Raw genomic sequence first — 20204 nt, forward strand, 5'->3', positions numbered from 1 at the left:
ATCAAACCCAGCACACCAGCAGCTCTCTCTCTCTCTCCTCTTCTCTCTCCCCCGCGTGACCTGACCTCTACCTCTCCAATAAAGATCTCTTGGCTGCCACCAGTGTCGTCTCTGACTAGCCTGTCGCCCTTCAGTGGGCCGAGATCGCGCCACTGCACTCCAGCCTGGGCCACAGAGCGAGACTCCGTCTCAAAAAAAAAAAAAAAAAAAAAAAAAGTGGGGGAAAGGCCTGGGCAGTTGGCCACAGGTACATGACCCAAAGCTTCTTACAATTCTAAGGCATAAAACGGGCAACAGAAGGAAATCTGCCTGACCACAGAGTTAAGGGAGTGATTCTGCAATCAACACAATTTCCCCACTGCCATTCACATACATCTTCCCCACACAAGAGGAGAGAACAGTGCTGGTCTCAGTATGAAAACCAAGTATAAGTCATTTTGTGTATTATTTTATTATTATATATTATATTGTATATTATTAGTACTTAATGATATTTTCATCACATAATCCTACTTCCTTGGCATTCAGGAATACAGTCCTATGTCTCTCATAGTTTCACAAGTGCCTGACAGTAAAGTACATGTCACCAGAACAGTCTGTTCATTTTCAAAGATGCTTCAGAACCTCACTATCTTAGTGTCTCATTATTTACTGTGCCCTTTTCAAATCTCCTTCCTCTCCATATGCCACTTAGTTTTTTTCAGGTCCCATAATACACACTAATAAAAGAGAACTGAAGAACAAATTAGCAAAAAAGATTATAAGAAAGCATCTAGCTCTCATAAATATGTGCATTTGCAGATAAAATTGCTAAAGCACTATCAGTGACCTTTGAATCATCATATAAAATAGAAGCCCCTGAAGATTAAAGAAATGAAGTCCTAATTGTCAAAAAAGAGAAAGATCCACAACCACAGAACTACAGAAGACAGGTTTAGTGACAATGCTATACAGTAACATGATGAACTGGTCAGGAGCAGCATATGGCACTCAACTGAAGTAGACAAGAGCTCACTAAGCATAAACCAAGGCCTAAGCCTTCATTTATTCTGTGAGTTATCAGACTAGTAGGTGAAATGAATACTAAAAATGATTATCTGGACTTAAACAAAGTATCCACCAAATTCTCTTCTGATAAGAGGCAGGGTTTCTAACCTCCACGTTATTGACATTTGAAGCCAAGTAACTCTCTGTCCTGTGCATTGCAGGATGCTTAGTGGCATGCCTGGCCTCTGCCACTTACATGCCATAGCATCCCCTAGTTATGACAACCAAAAATGTCTCCAGATATTGCCAAAGGCCCCTCAGAAGGCAATATCACCCTTGGTTGAGAAACACTGATTTATGGCAAGATAGAGAAATACAAAACAATAGTCATTACTAAGATTCGTAAGTAATTAGACAGCTATTCATAGGAAACTAAACAGCTATATCCAGGGTGCTGATGATAATTCAAAGCAAATTTTGAAAAAAACTTTATTTGTCCCTTAATGCTAAACAATTTTAATAATGATTCAGGAAGAAACACAAAGATAAATCTATCAAACTTATAGAAGATATAAAACTAGATGACATGAAAAAATAAGTGTATGAGAGACATCCAAAGATCTACTAGATTCTTCTACTGGGCGGGAAGGAAGAAGGGAGGGTTAAGGCATTAAGTTATGAAAAAGCAAGCTGTAGGCCAAGCTCAGTGGCTCACGCCTATAATCCCAGCACTTTGGGAGGCCGAGGCAGGCGGATCACCTGAGGTCGGGAGTTCGAGACCAGCCTGACCAACATAGAGAAAGCCTGTCTCTACTAAAAATACAAAATTAGCCGGGCATGGCGGCGCACGCCTGTAATCTCAGCTACTCAGGAGGCTGAGGCAAGAGACTCGCTTGAACCCGGGAGGCGAAGGTTGCGGTGATCCAAGATCGCACCATTGCACTCCAGCCTAGGCCACAAGAGCAAAACCCCATCTCAAAAAAAAAAGAAAAAGCAAGCTGTAGAAATTTTACAATAAGATGCTACTCAAATAAGTGTGTGTGTATGTTTGTGTGTGTGTGTGTGTGTGAATGAAACATTTACTTAGGTAATTTAAAATAATATTAATTTAAATCCCTCATCTTCAAAAATTCTAAATTTAGTTTCTTTTATGCAGAATTTTAGTGTACAAATTATTAATTTTTGAACAAGTATCATCAAAAAAATATAATACTCGCTTGAAGGAAATTTTCTACCTTTATCACTCTAGGTTTCTCTGAAAACATCTAAGAGAAGCTCTCTATCATATACAGAATCTATACCTATTTGTCTGATACACAAAACTATATGTCTCTAAAAGTTAGCAAAGAGAATGTTACACACATCCCCAAGAATATTTTCTGCTACTATTTTCCAAAGTCACAAGTCACTGTTATTACATGGTAACCTGTCACCTAGAGAACACAACATTGCCAATTTTTTTCCCATTTAACACTCCTCAAATAATTTTAACTTCAGGAGTACTAACTGCCTCCAGAATTATATGCACAATTAAAATTACCAGTCAAACAATTCAAGACAGGAAAAACCCCCACCATTTTCGATCAAACAGCAGGCCCTGATGAAACCATAATAAAAGGTCAATCTTCGCCAAACAAGACTCAAGGTCTCTCACTTCATTAAACAGCTAAAAGTAAATATATTTACCCAGTACAACAAGCATTTGGGTTTTTACCAACCTTGAAGAACATTTTACTAGAGTCAATAGTTGGCTATAAAGGTATTTATAAGCAGTTCTTTCCTTTTCCTGTAACTTGGGAAATTAATGTGGTTAAATTAGTTTTTAAAAATCAATAAATCCTAGTAGAAGACAGATATAATCAAAGTGATGATGAAAAATATTTCTCATGGAGCAAAATGGAAAGCCTAAAAATCTGTATAACAATAATCTAAAAAGCTAGCTGTATAATAATATAAGCAAAAATACTTGAAACCTACATTTTTCCTAAATCTGTTTTTCATTGTTTATAAAGCACTATGCAATAGAAGTAAAATGCAAGCCACATATAAAATTTCAAATTTTCTCATAGCCACATTTTTAAAAGTAGAAATAAGTGAAATTAATTTTAACTGTATATTTTATCTAAACCAATAGACCCAAATTATTAGCATTCCAAAATGGGATCGATAAAAAATTAACAAGGCAGTTTACCTTTTTTGTGTAGGAAGTCTTTGAAATCTGTGTTTTTAAAATAAATTTTATTGTATATATCTAAAGTATACAACATAATGTCAGGGGATATATAGATAGTAAAATAATTACCATAGCGAAGCAAATTAACATATCCATCATCTCACATAGTTACCCATTTTATTTTTGTGGCAAGAGCAACTAAAATGTACTAATTTAACAGGAATCCCAAATACAGTACAACTTTATTAACTATAGTCCTCATGTTATACATTAGATCTCTGGACTTGTTCATCCTATGTATCTGCTACTTTGTAACCTCTAATCAATATCTCCCCATGTCCTCCCCAACCCCCGCAACCACTGTTGCATTCTCTATTGACTTCTTTTTTAAGAGTCCACATTATAAGTGAGATCATGCAATATTCTTCTTTCTGTGCCTAACATTTCACTTAACATAATGTCCGCCAGGTTCATACATGCTGTGGCAAATGAAAGAATCTCCTTCTTTTTTAAAGCCAAATAATATTCCATTATTATATATACCGCAATTCCTTCATCCATCCACCGTCTGACACTTAGGTTGTTTCCATATCTTGGCTACTGTGCATAATGCTGCAATGAATATGGAAGTGCAGATAACTTTCTGAGGTGGTGATTTCATTTCCTTTAGGTATATGCCCAGAAGAGAGATTGCTGGGTCATATGGTGGTTTTATTTTTAATTTCACTGGGCTCCTCTATGCTGTTTTCCAAAACGGCTGCACCAATCTACATTCCCACCAACGGTGTACAGGTTCCCTTTTCTGCACACCCTGAATAACGTTTGTTATCCCTTTACTCTTTGATAATAGCCATCCTAATGAGTGAGGTGTTATCACCCACTGGTTTTGGTTTGCATTTCCCTAAGGATTAATGATATTAAGCACTTTTTCATATACCTGTTGGCCACTTTTATGCATTCTTTGGAGAAATGTCTATTCAGGTCTTTTACCCATTTTTAAATTTGATTGTTTTTCTATTGAATTGTACGAATTATTCATACATTTTAGATATCAACCCCTTATCAGATATATGATTTGCAAATTTTTTCCCAATCTGTAGGTTGTCATTTTATTTTGCTGATTGTTTCCTTTGCTATGTGAAATCTGTGTGTGTTTCACATTTACAGCATTCTCAATTCAGGCTAAGCACATTTCAAGCACTCCATAGCCATAAATAACTAGCAGTTCCCATACTGGACCACACAAATCCATAAGTGGGCCAAATATCATTTCCAAATTTCTAAAGCTCAATTACAAAATCAACAGAAAGCCCTAAGTAACTAAACAAATACAAAATGTCTCTAAAGGCAGATGTAGGCTTATAAGAAAGTCAAAATATAAGAATAATAATTAATACTTACTGAGCATTTACTATTTTAGACCCTAAGTCAGACTCTATTTTAAATGCTTTTCAAGCATTATCTCATTTGATTATCACAAAGGCTGCTGATGCAGGTACTAGTGATGTCTCCTTACATTACTCCAAAGAGTAATGAAAGTATTACTTTAACGTCAAGGATTTTCCAGTACTGTATTAATTTGAAAAAGCTGCACTTTTCTTTTTTGAAACTCTTATATTTGTGATTTTATTATGCCAATCTTATTGTGGACTTTTTTCTAATAGTCTCATTCTCTTGTATGAAGGAAAGGGCTTATCTTCCTCCCATTCACCTATCATTTCAAACAATAAAGTATGAAAAGATAAAACAGGCAATAATAAAGCAAGCTTCTTCCCTACATCTCAATTCTAAGAAAAAAACAGAATAATGCATAATACTGAACACCACCTGAAACAGGTACATCATACCCCAAGATTTTTAGCTAAAACAAGAGGACAATGTTTACTTCCACATGTATATGCTACCAGCAAATGACACAAATACTTCCTAATGTTCGTAAAAAGTCCAGATAAAAAGCTGGACATCTCTTCAGAAAATAACAGTCAAAAATTGCTCATCTTAATGGATGACTGGATACAGAAAGAAAAAAATTGCTTGTCTGAAATAAACAGTCCCATGTGAAAGAAAATCTGTGATCAGAGCTTAAATTGTCTGACCTTTTTGTTTACTTAAAATCACAAGATAACAACAGCCTTGATCCACAGTTGAAGGCCATGGCTGCACACTAACTTGGACGTTTTTCAGGGTGTCACTGGAAAGCCCTGTCACACCACCTTCAGTTACATAATAAACCTATCACCATACTGTTCTTACTCTCCCCTCCCATATATCCAAAACTTCACAAAGGTAGCCAGAGGTAAGAGGAGAGCCTCTTAATCTGAGAGTTCGTTTACACAATGTGCCTGAGCAGATATTTAGCAATAGCACAAAAAGGTTAACAGTCAATCAGCCACCTGCCCATAACAAATCAACGTCTTAGTTTGGTAAAAATTTTCCAAAAAATATGTTCACATCACTTACTTTTTGCCTGATATTTTGAACAATTTCATCAACAAATGTTTCACGTAACCGACAAAGTTCACCTACGGACTTTGTTTTTCTTTTTATGTTTTCCTTTGGACTGCCTATTCAATGTGTCAGGCACTGCGTCTGGCCCTTTCATGTACATCATCCCATATTATTCCGGTTATGGTCTCCTCTAAGGGTTAACAACATTACAATCAAAATGACTTCACCACTAACTTATCTGAGTTTTTCTTCTAGGATGACAATATAACTCTGGGATCCTTACATAAAAGAACAATATCCATGAAACAATTACTTACACAACAAAATATTTAAGATTAGCACATAATTATTTATAAATGTCCTTTGCACTTTCATTACTCTTAAAACAGATCTAACAGAACTAAATTTAAGTATAAAACGATCTTCTTTAAAAAACCCAATACTTAAATTTTTAGTGTCACCAGAGAATACAAGGAACATCCGTGCTAAATAATAAATCAGAAATGTGAGTAATCACTCTACACTTAGATTATTGACTTTGGCCTGCCAGATAAAAAGCTTGCATTAAAAAAGTAGTTCTAAAATAGATTATTGACTTTGGCCTGCCAGATAAAAAGCTTGCATTAAAAAAGTAGTTCTAAAACAACCCAACACTATTTTAATATGTGATTCAAGATTAAGCTTCAACTTACATGATTCAATACAAGCACTTAAAAAAAATTCCAAGAGAAATTTCCCTGTATTGGTCCTTAATCCACTGGAAATGCAAAAGATGATCCCAGCTTTCCCTGACAAATATAACTCAACAAAGCAAAAACGCAGTAGAAATTTCATTCAAAGTGAAGGAGGTACATTTAGACACCAACAAAAAACTCAAGAACATAACACACACTGCATCTCATATACCACAATGCAACCTTACCTGTTTCTGAAACGTATGTAACAGGATCCTGCCGTGAAATTTTACCAGGTTTAGAAGATACTGGAGGTTTTTCTGGTTGCTTTTTGGCATTTTTTACCTGCAATGTCTCCTCTGACTCTGAATCTGTATGTGACAGAAAAATAAAACGAAACTTTGAAAAGAACTATTACAATATAGTGCATTTTTAAAGTAGTCATGGTGAACCAATTCCTCAAGATCTTTTTCAAGGCACATGTCTTCTGTGAATTCTCACAGGTTACTTTTACTCAGTGTTAAGCCTATGTATTAGTTTCCTATTCCAGCTATAATAAACGACCACAAACTTAGTGGCTTAAAACAACTAAGCCACTAAATTTATTATCTTCCAGTTCTGGAGGTTAGATAGATGGCAAATATGGGTTTCATTGGGCCAGTCAAGGTACCAGCAGGGCTATGTTCCTTTCTGGATACTCTAAGAAAGAATTTTATTTGCCTTTTCCAGTCTCTAGTGGATGCCAGCATTCTTGGCTCAAAGACCCTTCCTTCATCTTCAAAGCCAGCAACATCAAGCAAAAGCCCTCATGTTACCATCTCCCAGATCCTCTAATCTTCCTCCACAGTTAATCTCACTCTCTAAACCCTTTTTCTGTCTCCCTATTCCTTGTGACTACACTGAGCCCACCCAAATAATCCAGGATAATCTCACTATTTTTTTTTTCTTTTTTGAGACGGAGTCTCGCTCTGTTGCCCAAGCTGGAGTGCAGTGGCGTGATCTCAGCTCACTGCAACCTCTGCCTTCCAGGTTCAAGCGATTCTGCTGCCTCAGACTCCCGAGTAGCTGGGACTACCGGCACGCGCCACCATGCCCAGTTACTTTTTGTATTTTTAGTAGATACAGGGTTTTACTATGTTGGCCAGGCTGGTCTGGAACTCCTGACATCAAGTGATCCGCCCGCCTCAGCCTCCAAAAGTGCTAGGATTACAGGCAAGAGCCACCGCACCTGGCCTAATCTCCCTGTTTTTAAGGTCATCTGATTAGACATCTTAACACCGTCTGTAACTTTTACTTCCCTTTGCCATATAACCTAATATAGTCACAGGTTCTAGGAATTAGGCTGTGATATCTTTTGGGGCCATTATTCTGTCTACCACAGCCTAATCTCCCAGGGCACTTAAATATAAATCAGAACAAAGTGTGAGTACCTGGCATAGTGCCTGGTACAAAATAGATGTTGCATAAACTTTAGTGTCCTTCCTCTTCCCCTGCACCACGCATTTATAAATCCTGTCACACTGTAGTAAACTGTATCAAACAAATTTCCAGTTTCCAACAAACAAAACTCCTGGGGAAGAGGAACGCGTACTTCTTTCAAATTCTTTACAATATAGAGCAATAAAAGGCACAGAGTAAACACTTAAGTATTTTCAGAATTCAGAACCTTTAATAGTACTGTGAAAATCTTGACAATCCTTCTTTAGGCACATTTTTCATTTTAAGAATTCACACCAGAAGGCCAGGCACGGTGGCTCACGCCTGTAATCCCAACACTTTGGGAGGCCAATGCAGGCAAAATCACCTGAGGTCAGGAGTTCGAGACCAGCCTGGCCAACATGGTGAAATCCCTTTTCTACTAAAAGCTACAAAAATTAGCCAGGCATGGTGGTGGGCACCTGTAATCCCAGCTACTTGGGAGGCTGAGGCAGGAGAATTGCTTGAACCCAGAAGACAGAGGTCGCAGTGACCCAAGATCATGCCATTGCACTCCAGGCTGGACAACAAGAGCAAAACTCCGTCTCAAAAAAAAAAAAAAAAAAAATTCACACCAGATAAAAATAAAACAGAGAAAATTAATACAGATCTCCACAAAAGCAAAAACTGAAACTTTCTGAAATCTATCATCATTTTACCATCATTCTGTGCATCATAAAAGGCATGCAAAAAAATTCATGTTCCCTATTTTAAAATTACATTCAAAGAAAAGCCTTTAAATTGTGTTTATTCCTTTTTAAATGCAACCCAAAAAAAAGCCAGATCTTTCAATAAAGCACAAAAATTAAATTTTAGATCTTTGCTTTAAAAACAGTATTCTAAGGCACTATTTTTCAAATTTAACTTCCAACAACCTCAACAACTGGAAAAGAAATTAATACAAGTATTTTTTAAAATAATAGGGCCAGAGGCTCATGCCTATAATCTCAAAATTTTGAGAGGCCGAGGAAGGCAAATTGCTTGAGGCCAGGAGTTTGAGACCAGCCTGGGCTACATGGTGAAACCCTATCTCTACTAAAATTATAAAATTAATCTCTACTAAAATTATAAAAATTAGCTAGACGTGGTGCTGCACTCCTGTAGTTCCAGCTACAGGTGGCCAAAGCACAAGAATCGCTTGAACCTGGGAGGTAGAGGTTGCAGTGAGCCAAGATCGCACCACTGCACTCCAACCTGGGCAACAGGGCAAGACTGTCTCTAAATAAATTAAATAAATTAAATTAAAACACATATATCACATTCAAAATAAGTTTGACAAATGCTGCATACTCTATCACTTTCTGAAGGAATCTTTAATACAAACATATTTTGGTTCTGGTAAGTTCTATAATAAAATAAAATTGTTTGAAATTTTACTTGAGCATACAGCCCTCTTCTCACAGCACTTATTAACATCTCAGAGAGCTATGTATCTCAGAACATAGCTTATTTATTTATTTTTAATTTTTTTGTTTTTTCTTGAGACAAAGTCTCACTACCCAGATTGGAGTGCAGTGGCGATCTTGGCTCACTGCAACCTCTGCCTCTGGGGTTCAAGCAATTCTCATACCTCAGCCTCCCTAGTAGATGGGATTGCAGGCGCGTGCCACCACACCCAGCTAATTTTTTTATTTTTAATAGAGAAGGGGTTTCACTATGTTGGCCAGGCTGGTCTCAAACTCCTGACCTCAAGTCATCTGCCCGCCTTGGCCTCCCAAAGTGCTGCAATTACAGGCATGAGCCACCGCACCCATCCTTAGAACATAGTTTAAAGCATTGTTCTAAGGGATATACAATAACTTTAAAACTTTAAAGCTCCTCAGAAGAAATATTACCTGAATCATAGATGATCCTCTTTTTCTTGCTTAGTTGCTTTTGTTTGAAGTCATCCTCTTTACAGGAGCTATTTACCTATAAACATCACAGTATAATTAGAACATAAAGAAGCCTATATAACTATCTTTTTTTTTTTTTTTTTTGAGACAGAGTCTCGCTCTGTCACCCAGGCTGGAGTGCAGTGGCGCCATCTCGGCTCGCTGCAAGCTCCGCTTCCCGGGTTCACGCCACTCTCCTGCCTCAGCCTTCTGAGTAGCTGGGACTACAGGCACCCGCCACAACGCCCGGCTAATTTTTTGTATTTTTAGTAGAGTGGGGGCTATCCTTTTTTTCTCGTTAGATTTGGGCTCAGTCGTTTTAACCAGGGGGAATTTTGCATCCCCGCCCCCCAGAAGGCATTTGTCAATGTCTAGAAACATTTTTACTTGTCACAAATGGGGGCAGGGAGGTTTACTGTCATGTAACAGGTAGATCAGGCATACTACTAAACATCTTACAATGCACAGGACAGTCCTTCACAACAAAGAATTCTCCAGCCTAAACTGTCAGTAATATACCCTTATTGGCTAAAAATAGGCCAGACAGTAACTGTACCACAATGGGAAAAAAATAATTACAGAAAACGCTATATTATTATTCAGCTCCACTTTCAACACTAACCTATGTATACAACAAAGAATAAAAGGATATCAGATATTACAAGGCAAGTGCTTCCTGAAAATGAAAAGACAGAAACACGAATAAATGCTAAGCTAGTGGCCTACCATTAGCCAATGTCTGTTAGGAAACTAAATAAAACTGGCCAGGCGCAGTGGCTCACGCCTGTAATCCCAACACTTTGGGAGGCTGAGGCGGGCAGATCACCTGAAGTCAGGAGTTCAAGACTAGCCTGACCAACATGGAGAAACTCCATCTCTACTAAACATACAAAATTAACCAGGCATGGTGGTGCATGCCTGTAATCTCAGCTACTTAGGAGGCTGAGGCAGGAGAATCGCTTGAACCTGGGGGGCAGAGGTTGCAGTAAGCCAAAATCGCGCCATTGCACACCAGCCTGGGCAACAAGAGCAAAACTCTGTCTCAAAAAAAAAAAAGTACTAAATAAAACCAATGCAAAAGGTATTATTTATATTTTGTAGTTAAACATCACATTTCTAACATATTCAAATTTTCTCAGAAAGCATCAAGAAGGCAGACAGTGAAAAAACTGATTGTAATCAATTATAAGGTAGAAATAGAAAATATTTCTATCCATTATAATAAAACTTCAAAAACATAAGAACAGTCAACTAGCCTGCAAGAAAATGGAACAAATGAGCAATTATAATTTATACATACCACTGGATCAAAGACAGAGTTAGAATCAACTACAACAACTCAAAAGTAAGAGAAGAAGGTATCAAGAAAAGGAGAAAGCCACAGAAAGAAATCCCAAATTCTACCTGTAAACTTTACCCAAATCTCTGGCTATCTCCTGAATTATACATATGTGGAACAACTCCTACTGCTTAGCTAAGGTTAAAAGAATTGAATAAAGATTTCAGCTGCTGCCCATTACAGGGGAGGCAAGAGTTTGGAGCTTGAGTACAGCCAAGATCAATGCTTGATAAACCAAAAGAATCAACACTCTTTGAAGGAATATAACAGGATCCAAAGTTCCTACACTGTATCATTCACAATGTCCAAGATAAATCCAAAATAACTACAACATACAAAGAGGAAATGTGACCTGTGGAGGCTAATTTCATATGTGAACCTGACTGAACCACAAGATGTCCAGATATTTGGTCAAACATCATATGAGGTGTTTCTGCAAGGATGTTTTTGAATGAGCTTAATATTTAAATCAATCAACTAAGTAAAGCAGATTGCCCTCCCTAATGGCATTAAAGCCTCATCTAATCAGCTGAAAGCCTGAAAAGAACAAAGGCCAACCCTCTGCTGAATCAGAGGGAATTCCTCCTGCCCAACTGCCTTAGAGCTGGGACATCTCTGGGACACTTTCTTCCTGCCATTGGACTCCAACTAAAACATCGGCTCTACCAATTCTTGGTAATAAATCTATGTATACACCCATACATCCTATTGGTTCTGTTTCTCTACAGAACTCTGACTGTATAATACAGATTTTGGTACCAAGAAATGGGGTACTACTGTAAAACAAACAAACAAAAACAAAACAAAACCTAAAATACAGAAGTGACTTCGGAATTGGGTAGAGGCTAGACATTTTCTAGCATGTAGAAAAAGCCTGGACTGCCATGAAGGAACTGCTGGTAGAAATATGAACAATGAGAGCTGACGAAGAAAAGAGAAGAGCTAGAGAAGAAGCCTCTTTCATCTCAGAGAATACATGTATCATCATGAACAGAATGTTGGTATAAATATGAATGTTAAAGGCCAATCTGGTAAGGTTTCACATGGAAATGAGAAAGAGATTATTGGAAATTGGAGGAAAGACAATTCTTATTATAAAGTGGCACAGAACTTGGCCAAGTTGTGTCCTAGTGCTTTGTGAAAGATAGAACCTGTGGATGATGAAATCAGATATTTAGCTGAGGAGATTTCAAAGCAAAATCTTGAAGATGCGGCCTGAGTCCTCCTGACTGCTTGTAGTCAAATGCAAAACGGAAGAGATGAACTAAAGAAACCGTTCAGCCAAAAGGGACCAGAACTTGAAGATTTGTAAAATTCTCAGCCTGTCCATATTTCAAAAAATGAAAAAGCAAGTTCTAGGCCGGGTGTGGTGGCTCATGCCTGTAATCCCAGCACTTTGGGAGGCCGAGGCAGGCCAATCACTTGAGGTCAGGAGTTTGAGACCAGCCTGGCCAATATGGTGAAACCCCATCTCTAGGAAAAATACAAAAAATTAGCTGGACATGGTGGCACATGACTATAGTCCCAGCTACTCAGGAGGCTGAGGCAGGAGATTCACTTGAACCTGGGAGGCGGAGGTTGCAGTGAGCCGAGATTGCGCCACTGCACCCCAGTCTGGGCAACAGAGCAAGACTCTGTTTCAAAAAAGAAAAGGAAAAGAAAAGAAAAGAAAAGAAAAGAAAAAGCATGTTCTAAAGAGAATACCAAGGGTGTAGCTGGAGTATCACTTGATAAAGAGATTATGGGATTATATAGGCAAAAACACTGTCAGTTTGAATTGAAGAGGATGGAGAAAGGACAAAATGAAAGAAGGCTGTCAGACTTCTGAGATTCCAGTGACAGGACAACAGGGCTATTCTTCAAGAAAAGGGAAGAATGGCCCCAAAAGCAATTCAGAGATCAACCATCAAAACTGCCTCTTCAAAAGATGGAGCTTGGTTTCAACAGATGAGACAGCCACCACCCAAAGCCTTGTGGGCAGGATGGCCTAGAAGAGCTGCAGAAGCAGGACAGCTGCCTATGGCTGTGGGGGTAGGGCCACTAACCCAGTGGGTCTAGAGGGCAGGGCATCAAGCCAAAGAGTATTATTTTCAAGGCCTATGTTCTGATGGAATTTGCCTTGCTAGGTTTTGGACTTGTTTGGGATCCATCATCCCTCCCTCCCTTCTGATTTCTCCTCTTTGGCATGGTAATGTCTATCTTATATGTCTTTCTACTATCATATTTTAGAAGCATATTCCTTATCTGGTTTCACAGGTTCACAGCAAAGGAGAAATTTTGCCTCAGGATGATTCATACCTCAAGTATCACCCATATCTGATTTGGATGATATTTACATGAGACTGTGGACTTCAGACTTGATGCTGAAATGAGTTAAGACTTTGGGGGCTGTTATGATGAAATGAATGTATTTTGCATGCAAGAAGGACATAAATTTTGGGTGGCCATGGATGGAGTGTTACATCCTGAATGTCTGTGTCCCCAAAATTTACACGTTGAAGCCCTAACCCTCAGGGTGGCTGTATTTGGAGGTGGAACCTCTAAACAAGTAATTAAGAATAAATAAGGTCATAAGGGTGGGGCTCTGATCTGACAGGATTCGCACTCTATAAGAACAGACACCAGAGTGCTCATTCAATCTCTATCTCTCTTTCTCCACCAGTGCTCAATCTCTCTCTCCACCCATATGCACTAAGAAAAGGCTATGGGAGGACAACACAAGAAGGCAGCCATGTACAAACCAGGAAAAAGGCCTTCACCAGACACCTAATCAGCCAGTACCATCTATTTTATAGTATTTTGTTATGGTGGCCTGAACTAACAGATGACCCAAAGAATCAGGACAAAAGGCACTTAATGAAGACCAATCTTGATACAACCCAGACATCAGAATTAGCAGATAAGAATTTTAAAGCAGCTACTAGGCTGGGCACAGTGGCTCACACCTGTAATCCCAGCACTTTGGGAGGCCAAGGCAGGTAGATCACCTGAGGTCGGGAGTTTGAGACCAGCCTGGCCAATATGGAGAAACCCCAACTCTACTGAAAACACAAAATTATCCAGGCATGGGGGCTCATGCCTAAAATCCCAGCTACTTGGGGGGCTGAGGCAGGAGAATCGCTTGAACCCAGGAGGCAGAGGTTGCAGTGAGCCGAGATCGTGCCATTGCACTCCCACCTGGGCAATGAGGGCAAAACTCCATCTCAAAATAAAAAATAAAGCAACTACTATAATTACACTCAAGGACATAAAAGAGAGAAATTAAAGCTACGAAAAAGAAACAAATGAAAATTCTAGAATTGAAAAATACAATATGTAAAATAAAAATTCACTAGCTAGCCTTAACAGTAAATTGATGATAAAAGAAGAATCAATGAACTTAAAGACAGAAAAAGAGAAAGTACTCAATCTGAAAAAAAAGACTGATAAAAATGAACAAGGGCTCAATGATCCGTGAGATAATATCAAATCTCTAACGTTTATGTAATTGTAATTCAAGAAGAGAATGAGGCAGAAAAAATATTTGAAGAAATTATAGCAGAAAGTTCCCAATTTTGATAAAAGATATAAATTTACAGATTAAAGAAGCTCAGAAACCAAAAATGGGATAAACAAAAGAAAACCACTCAGGTATGCCATAGTCAAACTGCTGAAAACCAAAAATTAAAAAATTCTTCAATGAACCATGAGAAAAACACACATGAGAAAACAATATCAATGACTGGAGGCATCTCATTAGACAAACTAGAAGCCAAAAAACAGTGGAACATCTTTAAAAGGCTTAAGTTTTTTAAAAAACAGTCAACCCAACATTCCATATCCAGCAAAAATAACCTTCAAGAATGAAGGCAAAATAAAGACATTTTCAGATTAACAAAAACTTACAGAGGTTTATCACCAACAGACCTACACTACAAAAAATGCTAAAGAAAATTCTTCAAGTTGAAAGAAAATGATATTAGATGAAATCTCAGATCTTCAGTGAGAAATGAACAGCATCAGAAATAGCAAATACGTGCATAAAATAAAAACAGCAATTTTTGCCTTAATTTTTTAAAAAAATACACATCTAAAGCAAAATTACATTGAATTGTGCAGTATTAACATATGTAGGTGTAATATTTATGACAACTAGGGCATAAAGAATGGCATGATTGGCCAGGCGCGGTGGCTCATGCCTGTAATCCCAGCACTTTGGGAGGCCAAGGCAGGCGGATCACGAGGTCAGGAGATCGAGACCATCCTGGCTAACACGATGAAACCCCGTCTCTACTAAAAAAATAGAAAAAATCAGCCAGGCGTGGTGGCAGGCGCCTGTAGTCCCAGCTACTCGGGAGGCTGAGGCAGGAGAATGGCATGAACCCAGGAGGCGGAGCTTGCAGTGAGCCGAGATTGCGCCACTGCACTCCAGCCTGGGCAACAGAGCAAGACTCTGTCTCAAAAAAAAAAAAAAAAAAAAAAAAAGAAAACTTAAAAGAACTGAGTCTAGGCCGGGCACGGTGGCTCACGCTTGTAATCCCAGCACTTTGGGAGGCCGAGGCGGGCGGATCATGAGGTCAGGAGATCGAGACCACGGTGAAACCCCGTCTCTACTAAAAATACAAAAAATTAGCCGGGCGTGGTGGCGGGCGCCTGTAGTCCCAGCTACTCAGAGAGGCTGAGGCAGGAGAATGGCATGAACCCGGGAGGCGGAGCTTGCAGTGAGCCGAGATTGTGCCACTGCACTCCAGCCTGGGTGACAGAGCAAGACTCCGTCTCAAAAAAAAAAAAAAAAAAAAAAAGAACTGAGTTTATTTTACTTTTCATTCATTGCAAAATTATATCCAGAAAACTAACCTTGATTTCCTTTATTCCTTTCTTTGCTTTTAAAGTTTCTTCATCAGACTTTGTTTTCTCATTCTTCTTTACTGTTTCACTTACAAGTTTCTTTCCACTTGGTATTACTCCAAAGAATTTCCGAATGTCCTAAAACCAAAAAACAGGAGATTCATGAACAAACATTAACTGCATAAAATTATAATTTCAATTGTAAGATGGGACAGCTTTATATACACACTGGGTTACCCTGAGTAATTTCTCCATATCAAGATAGTTCCACGAATACAGTAGCTTTCTTTTCATGTGCAAAAGTTAACTGATAATTTCACCTGAGGTAAGAATAATTTGTTGGCCAGGCACGGTGGCTCACGCCTGTAATCCCTCCACTTTGGGAGGCCGAGGTGGATGGATCACTTGAGGTCAGGAGTTCAAGACCAGCCTGGCCAACATGGTGAAACCCCATTTCTACTAAAAATACAAAAAATTAGCTGGGCATGGTGGCAGGTGCCTGTAATTCCAGCTACTTGGGAGTCTGAGGCAGGAGAATTGCTTGAACCCAGGAGGCAGAGGTTGCAGTGAGCCCAGGTCACACCACTGCACTCCAGACTGCCTGGGCGACAAAGCAAGACTCCATCTCAAAAAAAAAAAAAAAAAAGAAAAATTTGTCTAATGAAAAGTAATATAAATTCTCAGAATCAGGCCAAAAACAGGCCAAAATAAGCAAGTGATATTTTTGCTAATGACATCAGAGTTATTAAAGAGGAAAGTGGCAGTTACTTATCATTGATCATGCATGCACATACACATCCACATCCCATCACCCCAGGCACAGCTGGGGAGAAGACAAAGTTGGAGAATATGGTCCTTGTCTGTGGAACATATACTCCAGTCTGAAAGAAGAATAACTCTCACAACCCTAATCATTCCTGGCAACTAAAAACCTTCAAATTGTTTTCCTTTATATGATTTTTCAACATTCTGAAGAAAAAAAACCTTTGATGCTTATTACAATATGCTCTTTAATTACCCCCGTGTTAAACCACAGAATTCAAATTAATCATGCTGAAACATTTACAATGTAATTTACAATTAAAATCACTCACTTTTCCTAACCTTTGCATAGTCTTCCCTACCTCTCTAAAATTTAGTTTAAGAAATTGTGGTATAGAGGAAAGGGAACAGATCTTAGAATCAGAAGCCTTAACTCAAATCTGTGCTCTAGTGCTTTTTACCTGTGTGATCCTGAGCAAGCTACTTTATCTGTTTTTTCCTCAGTAAAGTGGGACTAATACTGACCCTTTATGTGGATTAATTATGCATCTACCACAATTCTGGCTCAGTAAAAATCTTCCCCTCACCTCATTTCTGAACTATCATCCCTTCATATTACTGAAACACTCTGTTTGTCATTATCTCTGCTTATAGAGAAGGGTATAAGAAGAAAAAATGAGAACGTAGGATCTGAATTCCAAAGAACTGTGTTTAAGAACCACCTGTATCATTTTCCCTCTTCCTATCCTTGATGGTTGTAATCACCAGTTTTTATCACTTTTTATCCCTACAACCTACCTCTCTTTATTGCATGAGAGAAATGCCTATAAAAGTACTTTGTAAAGTGTAAGAAAAGTTAGCAATTATTTCCTAGATCCTGACAATAACTGTCATACTCTTACAATGTCAAAAATCCCAAATAAGTGTGACACACACACACACACACACACAAATAACTTTGTGGCTAAGCCAATAAACAAAGCAGATAATTGAAGTACATAGCATGTTAAATAATTTTTTTTTTTAAGGCCAGGTAAGGTAGCTCATGCCTGTAATCCCAGCACTTTAGGAGGCCGATGTGAAAGGATCACTTGAGGCCAGGAGTTCAAGACCAGCCTGGGCAACAATGGTGAAATCCCATTTCTACTAAAAATATGAAAATCAGCCAGGCACGGTGGCACATGCCTATAATCCACCTGCTCTGAAGATTGGAGCATGAGAATCGCTTGAACCTGGGAGGCAGAAGTTGCAGTGTGGCAAGATTGCACCACTGCACTCCAGCCTGGGTGACAGAACAAGACTGTCTCAAAAAAAAAAAAAAAATTTAAAAATTTAAAAAAATTTTTAAAAAGGATTAAAGACTTATATGGCTTTATATCCTCTATTGTAAATCTCCTAGTTATAAATCCATCCTAATTAAGTCTAAGTTTAAAAGATACTGCTTACAGAATGGGTGTCTCAGCTATGAAACTGAGACATCTGTATCAGATGCTAAAGAGGAGAAGAACAATAAAGAAAACCACAGTCTTTCCTATAATTACAGAGAATCAAGTCTGAGGCTGACAACTACTTTATTGCTTCTGGAGCAAATGAGTTTCATATCAGTTTCACTTTTGAAATTACACAGTGATTCTTCACTCACAATCATGACTGTTCTAAGTGAGCTCATAGATGGAAACATTTTAAAAACAAAAAGTAGTGATTGTTTAAACACATACACACAGAGAAAGAGTAATAGTGCATGTGTGCCATGGAAATAACCAAACTGTAAATTAATAATCTGGTTAAAGCAAGTGGTGGTTTTCAACCTGTTTTCGGACCAAAAATGCTTAAAACTGAGAAAAGAAAGAAAACAAAATGTAATTCAGGAAACAGAGCTACTGGTAACACTGAGCTGTCTGGTTTTTGTCTGTACAAAAATCTGCACTGCGACTCCTTAGCACTGTTACACCATTTCCTCTCTACGTAATTATTTCCACTCACATCCTCCTTTCTTTCCTTTTGCATTACTTTACCCTACTCCCCTAAACTCCCCCATACTCTGATGGCAACGTAAGAGTTAAAGAAATTGCAGCATCGCAACCTAACTCAGTATACACTAAAAATCAAAGCTTTTAGAAAATAATTTTCATCAGAATGGAAGCCATTCTACTCATACTTTTTTAGAACTATCTCCAGTGTGAGCAGCCATCTGGGGTATAAACATATAAGAGGCAAAGGTCAGCAATTTGTCCTTAATTTATAGCATGTGACTTCACCTGACTCTTCCAATTAACATTTGCTGTCCAGTGTTCTAGACCTTCAAAGACTTCATGAAATGCAGAAAAACAAGTCTAACTCCCAAATAATGAATCTAAAGACTTCTCTTGCCTGTAAAGAATAATTCTTGTTGAGCCTATGAGTGGAGAAAGGAACAAATATTTAAATTTATTCTTCAATCTTGGCAAGTGGAAGACCCTCAAAGCAGAACATCAAGGCCAGAAACCATCCCTAAAGAAAGGCAGGTTTTACTACACAAAAAGTGCCATAAACAAAGTTAAAATGCAAGCAACAGAGCTGGGCACTGTGGTGCACACCTATAGTCCCAGCTACCAGAGAGGCTGAGACAAGAGGATTGCTTGAACCCAGGAGTTCAAGTTCAGCCTGGACAACATAGTGAAACTATCTCAAAAAAAAAAAAAAAAGCAACTAACTTAAAAATATCTACAACAGGCTGGACGCAGTGGCTCACGCCTGTAATCCCAACACTTTGGAGGCCGAGGCAGGTGGACTGCGTGAAACCAGCAGTTTGAGACCAGCCAGGCCAACACAGCAAAACCCCGTCTCTACTAAAAATACAAAAATTGGCCATGTGTGGTGGTGCACGCCTGTAATCCTAGCTACTCAATGGGCTGAGGCACAAGAATCGCTTGAACCTGGGAGGCAGATGTTGCAGTGAGCCGAGAACGCCCCTTTGCACTCCAGTCTGGGCAACAGAGCGACACTCATCTCAAAAAAAAAAAAATATATATATATATATATCTACAACAGGCCAGGTGTGGTGGCTCACACCTGTAATACCAACACTTTGAGAGGCCAAGGCGGGAGGATCATTTGAGCCCAAGAGTTTAATACCAGCCAGGGCAACACAGGGAGACCCCCATCTCTACAAACACACAAAAAAAAAATCAGTCTAGTATAGTGACACATGATGCCGGCATGCCTGTAGTCCCAGCTACTTAGGAGGCTAAGGTGGGAGGATCACTTGTGCACCAAGAGTTTGAGGCTGCAGTGAGCCATGACCATCACACCACTGTACTCCAGCCTAGGCAACAAAGCAATACACTATCTTAAAACACACACACACACACACACACACACACAACATGTAAAAGGGTTCCTACAAATCAATAAAAGATAACCTAACCAATAGAAAAATAAATAAAAGCTCCTAATAGGCAAAGTATAAAAGAAATGCAAATAGCCAACACACATAAAAAATGCTAGACGTCACAAATAAGCAGATACATTAAAACTTGATCATTTTCCCCTAAGTTTTAAAAGACTGACAATGCCCATATCTGTCAAGGATGTGGGAAAACAGATGCTCACACACTATACTGCTGATAAAAGTAAAAACTGGTATAACCTTGGCTGGGCGCAAT

General features: G+C 38.6%; 1 protein-coding gene across 7 annotated transcripts in view; it reads right to left on the reverse strand.

Moving 5' to 3' along the window:
• RFC1 (replication factor C subunit 1) overlaps window positions 1–20204 on the reverse strand; it is an 86813-nt gene that overhangs the window by 55066 nt on the left and 11543 nt on the right. For all 7 annotated transcript variants that reach the window (XM_055246192.2, XM_055246193.2, XM_063619795.1 and 4 more), the window contains exons 2-4: window positions 15808–15936; window positions 9594–9669; window positions 6531–6653 (exon numbers count right to left, since the gene is read on the reverse strand). In XM_055246192.2, coding sequence (XP_055102167.1) covers window positions 6531–6653; window positions 9594–9669; window positions 15808–15936 — 328 coding nt within the window. The remainder of the gene's footprint in view (window positions 1–6530; window positions 6654–9593; window positions 9670–15807; window positions 15937–20204) is intronic.

The sequence above is a fragment of the Symphalangus syndactylus genome, chromosome 16, assembly GCF_028878055.3.
Source record: "Symphalangus syndactylus isolate Jambi chromosome 16, NHGRI_mSymSyn1-v2.1_pri, whole genome shotgun sequence".
Classification (NCBI taxonomy): domain Eukaryota; kingdom Metazoa; phylum Chordata; class Mammalia; order Primates; family Hylobatidae; genus Symphalangus; species Symphalangus syndactylus.